The following is an 8,106-nucleotide window of genomic DNA, read 5'->3' on the forward strand; positions in this document are numbered from 1 at the left end:
CTCCTCGCCCCCGAGTGCACAAATTTTTGTGCACTGGGCCTTTAGTATAGGATATAAAAGCCTAAACGACCATCGGACCGGTATTTATGACGTGCAATGACCACCAGGGGACAGATGCTCCAACCAGTAGTTATAACACATACTAACCACCAGGGGACAGATGCTCAACGCAGGAACTGCAGTTCTCAGGTGACACACCTGGAACGAGAGAGGAGGGAGCCCAATTGCAGACTGTGTCACCCGAGAACCACCCTCACAGTCCAGGACCCCGTGGGGGATGTCGGAGAGTCGGTTTCAGCCTGATCCCTACAGGCCAGGCTGAGAGATCCCACCTGTGCACGAATCCGTGTACCAGGCCTCTAGTCATCAATAAAGATAACTAGGCTCCAGCTTTGTACACTTTCTGCCCCAAACTTAGAATCTGTAATTTCTCCAAAAAGTACTGGTTCTTTTTATTGAGAAATTATATTAGGGAGCACCTGTGAGCACTAAGGTTTCCTGTTGCTTTGGGGTTAGTGTTGATATTTGTCTGTAGAAATCTTCAATAGCCAGAAGTAGGAAAACAAACTTATGAATTAATACTGGTGTTTCCAATACAAATTCAGGAGCACGGTATTTTTGCTTAATGTCTTCTACCTTACATCTTTACCACCTTTCTTCTTTAACAGAAATGTTGGTTCTCTACAAAACCCATTTGTTTTAAGTTGATTATACAAGAACAGTCTAAGAACAACTAAACTAACACAACTACCACTGACAGTATGGTTACTGAACATAACTTAAATTTTTTCTACAGTGCTTTTCGGATATATTCTACAAAAGATATACAGACAAATTACTGTTTCAAAGTCCCTTGATATAGTTTCTTTCTGTTTAGTTCTGCCATCAACTAGATATACACATTGATTTGTTCATGTTATTTTCAATTTGTAGATTTTTTTAAATTGGCTTAATTATGGAGTATATTTATATGGTTCCAAAGTAAAATCTGTAAAAGAAGGAAGTGTATTCAATGAAGTCTAGTCTCTAGCCTTCTCCTGCACCTTATTTTTTTCTTCCTTTTACAGGAAATCATTTTTTAATGATATATCCTTCCCTTGCTTTTATAATACAAGAATAAACCCTGTGTTTTGTGTACTCACAACTGTAAACCTACTTTTGCCCCACCCCATATATTGAGAGATCTTTATATCCTCCTTTCTTTTATAAAAATAACATATTATATGCCATTTTCTCTACCTTGCTGTTTTTACTTAACATATCCTGGAATCATTCTATAGTAATCTTTAGGCTTTTCTTCCTCCCCCACTACATCGTATCCACTGTGAGGATGTGCCACAGATTACTCACCAGGCCTTTCCTGATGGCGAGTGGATCGCTTTTACTTTTTAATTATTATAAATAATATATTAGCCTCACTTATAAATATATGTTTTAAATATCTTTTTCTAATTTATCTTCGATAAATTCCTAAAAGTAGGATTGCTGGGTCAATAGATAAATTAATGTAATTTTGTTAGATGCTGCCAAATTGCCATCCATAGAGATTGTGGCAATGCTAGGAATATTAGCAATGCATGAGGGAGTTTGCCAACAAAATATGTTGTCTGACTGTTATTTTTTGTTAGTCTGTTCATGAAGAATGGTATCCCTGTGCTGTTTTACTTTGTAGTTCTTTTATAAGCAAGTCAAGTGACTTGATTGTCATTTCTTTGTTTTATTTTCCAGTTTTTCTGATCAGTTCTATTTTTCATATTTTATTTTTCAGAGTCAATACAGATTTGTATGTGAAGCTATTTTGAAAGTTTATGAAGAAGGATTTGTTAGACCCTTAACGACATCATCAAATAAATAAGAAAGCAAAAAATCTGGGATATGTGTTAGAAAACTGCTTTCCAATTATATTCACTGTGCCATAATACTGCTTGCAGGAAATGGCATCTAAACAAAAAATGAAGAACTGATAAAAACTGAAAACTTCAGCACTATTGCACTTTATGTTTTAAAAAAAGTCATTCTCAAAACCTATAATTCATGTGTTTAAAGACTATTTCATGCTTTGTTTCGAACAAATAGTGAATAACTGAGTATGTTCAGGGTAACTTATGAAATTTTGTAGTGGTGCCATGCAGTCCCCTACCAGAAGAATTGCCACAAACAAGGCTCAGAATTCTCATCATCTCTGTTACACCTGTACTTTGAAAGCAAAAAGAAGTAAACATCAGGCGTCAACTCTGGTGTTTGCAGTGATTCATGTACTTACTATATTACTTGATTACCAGATTTTATTTTTTAAATTTTAGCAATATCATTTTCAATATTAGCCAATACACTGCCTATGGATGCAGCACATCTTGCCCTACACTCCCCCTGTAGAGACCTGCTGTTCATAAGAAGAAAGGTGGAATTGCTTTTCCCAGGAAATGCTGCACATTGTCCATTTACCAGCATCTTACAGAAAGTATAAATATGAATCTACAGATTTTCTTGAATTTAATAATGTAACATATTTACCTTAAGGTTGGCTTATTCCAAATCATGTGATTTCATGTACTTGATATAAAGGAATGCATGTATTATGTCTTAACCCCGTAAGTGCCTTGAGACATCTGTGTATGTCTAATGAAAAGGCACTCATTTGACCCACTAGGAGGTATGTATGTATACTGTACACTTACATTTTTATGCATTTTTAATCAGTACACATTTGCAAATAACTTCCTGTATTGAGACTTATGCAGTCAAAGAAGGGTAAGGAAATTCTGTTTCTTACTCAGACCCTGTATTTTGTCACAGGAAGCAAAGGTAATTAGTGTTCTTCTGAGTGAGAGCTCTGCTGCTATGGAATTGTTTAAATCTGCACATTCCTTTCCTGAAAGACAGGGTTACAGTTTAGCAGCTCAAGTTAAAAGATGCTTTATTCTTCAAATTTCTATTTATTTTATCCCTTGCTTTACAAATGTCATCTAATATGCACATTAAAGTTAAACATACTGATACTCTAAGCTAGAGTTAGACCAGTTAGTTGTGGCTTATTTCTATTACTAATGGAATTATTACTCTTCAGCATTCATTTCAGTTCATACCACATTTTGTTCACACTAGTCTATTAGTCAGGATACTTCAAACAAGGAATGAAACATTGTTGACTTGTTTCAAAGTATAATCCCTCAGTAACTGAAATGAAATGAAATCCCTCAATAACTGAAATGAGGGGTTTTCTGGTCATTTTTGTATACCGTTAAGTTACTCCAATTTACATGTACTTAGAGGTTATAAGCATGTTACTTCATGGAGACTGTTGTAAGTGGAAATTTGCTCACCTATTGAAATGTTATAATTACACAATTATTTTATATGGATTATTGTTGAAATTTACTTTTACTGGTGTTTTCTGAATATTTCAGAATAGTATTGATAAAATCTAGGGTTGAATGGTGGATATTTTGGAATGCCATTTAGTATGAGGAGGGAAATGTACATTTTAAAATCTTCAGTATAATCTAAATGATGTTCTTTCAGATAGTCAAAATCTATAGTAATCAATTTTAGGAAGTTAAGTCCTAGTCATTAATAGCCAAGATACCAAATAAATTATTATTATAATATTTTGTTTTTAAAAAAGAATAGTAAACATAACCAGTATGTCTAAGAGAAATTCTCTTATCTATTTCTGAATTTCATAATCAAGACAGTATAAGAGTAAATAAGCTGTAGTTTTATTTGAACATTCCATTCTCTGCCAACAGATAAATGTAATATCGGCTGCTCTATGACATGATGATCAGTTGAAAAGTGAAATCATGTTCAGGTCTACATAATTTAAAACTGGGAAGTTTTTCACATGAATTAAAAAGAAAATTGGTCTGTTCTATGGATAGAATATGACAACCACAGATTTAAAAACAAAAGATACAGTTGTATAGAGATAAACAGATAAGTGACATGGTTAGCATGTTCTTTAGAGCTTAATGTTTACACTTCTGAGATTAGCTAATACTTGATGGCAGTTAGCACTGCTGCCTTTCTTAACCGCTAAGGCCAGTCTGTAAATCCCACACATATCAATTGTTCATCTGAGCGGTGTTCTCCGTCAGTATTGTTATGTACAAAAAGATTCTTCTTTAAAGGCATATTTATTGGGGGTCTTAAATTTAAAAATATGCTAATTATGCTTCTCTGTTCACTCAACAGGTAAGACATTATCCATTGCACCTAAGAATTTTTTAACCTGTTTATTGATCTATGTAGGGTTCTAGAATCATCCTAGCTTTGGTACACCAAGTAGGCCTAGATTTCACTCATATCATGTAACATCAAGTGATAAAAATGCCACATTACTTATATCTAAACTACTCTCTCCTTCCACTCCTCCCCCGCCCCCCCAATTAATCAACATTGACTGTTACTCTCACAAATGGAAGTAGTTATTGGTGAACCTCTCTGATTTATATGATGGTTTCACGATGTTCATTTCAAATGTATGTTTGAGCATCTGATTTGTGTCAGCACTCTGTACCCAGGAATATTTTGGAATAGACTTTACATTCACAAAAAGAACTGGTAGTATTTGTTAAACCAGTGCACTCATTCAAAATAGACGCAGAGTAACAGCATCTATTTTTATTTCCTTTGTGTGACCTCCTAGTAAAAGTAGGAGATGGGGAAAGGGTTGGTCATTTTGAAGAATAAAGAGAAAATGTATACTGATATATAAAAACTGGCTTCAAATGTATAAAGGTATGTTAAGTCATTAAGACAATTGCTTGAAGGTTTCAAGTACTAATATTACACATAAGATACTTTAGTGTGTTTCACAAAAGCTAATGCTAAGAGAGGTAAAGGATTATTTTAACTATGTAGTTGTTTATAATTTGTTGGCAGATCTGATCAGATCTAATCAGGTATTTGAGCAAAAGCCTCCTGTTTCCACAGGCAGTACCATGTACAACATTAGAGCGAAAAGGAACCTGAAAGACTTTTATCTAATTTCACTGTTATTTTAGGCAACATGTGTGATTATCATAAATTCTTATGAATTTTAGGGTTTCAGCGCAAGAATTATATTCAGGCAGTGATTTCACTATGATTCGCTTAGTTTAGAAAATAACTAGACTTTTCAAAGTGATCCTCAGTGGGGCCTGATGCAGTTTGCTAGCCATGCTTCCGTGACAGATCATAAGCTTTTGTAAGGTGTTTAAGCTGTATATGTGCGGTGCAAAAACATTCTAAAATGCAAATTAGAAGGCTGATTTTTAAAAGCACTTAAAACATAAAACTAAGATTTAGAATATATGTCCACTTGCAATCAAATAATTTATGTGCATAATGTGAACATGTAGTAGCATTACTTGTTTTACAATCTTATCAGGAAGGGAGAAGAAGGAAACAAGAATTTTTAACAGTGTTCTATTTAATATCTGTGTTTTGAATGTTTAAAATATTCTGACGGTAAGGTTGCCAAAGTAGGTTTGAATTCATAAAAATTATTTATACCACAGTAATGTGGGGTATGTTTACATCTCTTTTATTTTGTTGTAATTATTTTGTAGTTTAGGTGAATTTCCATTTAAGTCCCTTAGAGTTACACATTATGGTAAATATTTGTTGGAATAAACATCTCTTAATAACATGACAAGACCAAGATAAATTATGCCACAGTTTGCTTTTATGTAATTGCCACATCAACAAAGTGACTCTATTAGGACTGCTTACTTGCCACGTTTGCTTCAACTATCCCACCACTGCTCTTGCAGCATTTTGTGTGTGTGTGTGTGTTGTTTCCTCCAAGTAAAAGAGCTATGTTAATTGAAACCCACTGGATTAATTGAATCAAATATCAGAATTATTGATCCATTGGCAAAAATTTATTGGTGCCTCAGTGTGATCACAACACAAGTTGTAGCAACCGTTTTGTGAAATTCTTTGAGAGTTATGTAGAAACTCATTTACATAATAAAACATTTTAGGACTAATTGCTAATAGATAATTTCAGCAATTTTATAAAGAGCCCATGAAATGAATCTCTAAATTGAATTTGGGGGATTCAACTTTCTTTACAATGTCTACACAATTTTTTATTGTATACAGATTTCATTCTTAGTAGCAATTACAATAAGCCTTTCAATGTTATCAAAAACAAGCCCTATTTCAGTCAGAAATTAGACATTTTATTTCCAAAATCTTGGTGAAAATACCAATTTTATTCCTGTTTCCTATGTAAATTTGCTGCTGTTTATTTGTATGTTCTCTACGGCAGTTTCCTGTTGATTTCTAAAGTTTAATATTCATTGTTTTCATTTTAGTAATGCAAGGTAAATGGGCAGCCAGAAGTAGTATCTGCTGGGGTGCAATTCATCAACACTGGCTAGACATGGTTCATTGCATAAATAAGTAAACTGATCTTTTTTAATTTACAAAGTGAAAGGTATTAGTAATAGTTCAAGTTAAAAGCTACAATTCTAGGAAGAAATCCTAATGTTTAACTTCCTGAAACATTTCAAAATTTCAAATACAGGAATGAAAACGTTTTAAAACCTTGTGCTCATAGAAGTTTTAGTTAAATACTGTCGAATTTTTCTATTGTGGTGTGAATGATACAGAAAATATTTTTCTATGGGCAAAAGATTGAAACTTCTTTTCATTGTTTAAAAAGGATAAAATGATATTTGTCTTTCATGCTGTAAAGAAAATGAATATCTTTCAATGTTATGAGAATTATGACTTGATTATGGGGATACTCTTTGGTTTAAAAAAAAGTGAGATTAAAAAGGAAAGGAAGCGTGTATTCCACTTCATTATAGAAAATGAAATCTTAGAAGAAAATGTAATTTCATTAAAGAAGAGCAATCATTGCCCTAGCCAGTTTGGCGCAGTGGATAGAGTGTTGGCCTGAGGACCAAAAGTTCCCGGGTTTGATTCCGGTCCAGGCTTCTCCCCCAACCCTGGCCCTGGTCAAGGGCTCCTGCAGAAGGCAGCCAATCGATGTCTCACATCGATGTTTCTCTCTGTCTTTCCCTCTCTCTTGCACTCTCCCTAAAAATCAATGGAAAAATATCCTCGGGTGAAGATTAATAAATAAGAGCAGTCGTCATTGAGGCATATTTCAAATTAATGTACATTCTTTTTCATTTTGCTTTGTTTTAGCTCTAGAATAGGAACTTTCAAGAAAATGTTTGCATACTGTTTTGAAATGTAATACAACTGAATTCTAGATTTCTCTAGTGTGGAAGGTTCTTTTTGTGTGACGGAAAACATTGTGCTGACATGTTTACCATGAAGGAAAGTTTCAGGCTTTGTCACTACTGCAGCCACAAATGAGGACATCATTGTGAGAGTGTGACTTTGATGAAGCCAGGAAACCATGCCTAAGGTTTAGCACAGTAGATATGTGCAGAGGCCCCTGACAAAGAGTTTTGCCTTTTTATTCTCAGTATCAGACAGATGAGCCCAACTCTGACTTGTCTTATATGTTTAAGGGTTTATTAAGTCAACTGAGCAAAATACAACCAAACCCTCCCACTCCCCCTGTATTTTAAGCCAACATCTTTAGGTATGGTGGATTTATTTAACCATTTGTTTAAGGGTAGTATTTACTATTTGTTACTTACTACCTGGACGCATTCTATTGACACCTTGCTTCCACCCTCCGACTTGTAAAAAATCATTACTTTCCCTTATGCAGTTGAGTCTTTGTGAAGTACCCTGAGCAACTGTGAGGTGATCTCTTCCCTCATTAACTTTTGTTAACAGTTCTTAAAAGATTAGTCTCAGGGCCCCTTAACCCTGGGAGTTTCCAAATTTAGCAGGATTATTTGTGATAACCTTAAAATGCCACATTGCTAAGTGAAATTGTCACCATAAAGCCATCAAAGGGGCTCACCCCTGCTTGCAATCTTAGACCCAGATAGGTACTGATTTGTGGTTTCCCCAAATCCACTGTAGTCACAGTTGAGCCCATTTTACCTTCTACTTAAAAGAAGCTTTTAGTTTTTGCTTTGAATTGTAGTGTCCCAATTATTTGCCTTTCTGGGCAAGAGAATTTCAACCCAATTCTGGGATTCTCTTGCCCCCACCTTTTCCCATCTTTAGTGAGCTGGCAAGATT

At 34.6% G+C, this 8,106-nt stretch overlaps 1 protein-coding gene across 8 annotated transcripts in view; it reads left to right on the forward strand.

The window, feature by feature from the left end:
* The window catches only part of PTPN4 (protein tyrosine phosphatase, non-receptor type 4), a 219,190-nt gene extending 217,179 nt beyond the window's left edge, over window positions 1-2,011 (forward strand). For all 8 annotated transcript variants that reach the window (XM_006769670.2, XM_015567781.1, XM_006769673.2 and 5 more), the window contains one exon: window positions 1,769-2,011. In XM_006769670.2, the coding sequence (XP_006769733.1) occupies window positions 1,769-1,855 (87 nt within the window). In that variant the 3' untranslated portion in view covers window positions 1,856-2,011. The remainder of the gene's footprint in view (window positions 1-1,768) is intronic.
* Window positions 2,012-8,106: the final 6,095 nt, after the last annotated feature.

Source organism: Myotis davidii, unplaced genomic scaffold (assembly GCF_000327345.1).
Source record: "Myotis davidii unplaced genomic scaffold, ASM32734v1 scaffold3, whole genome shotgun sequence".
Classification (NCBI taxonomy): domain Eukaryota; kingdom Metazoa; phylum Chordata; class Mammalia; order Chiroptera; family Vespertilionidae; genus Myotis; species Myotis davidii.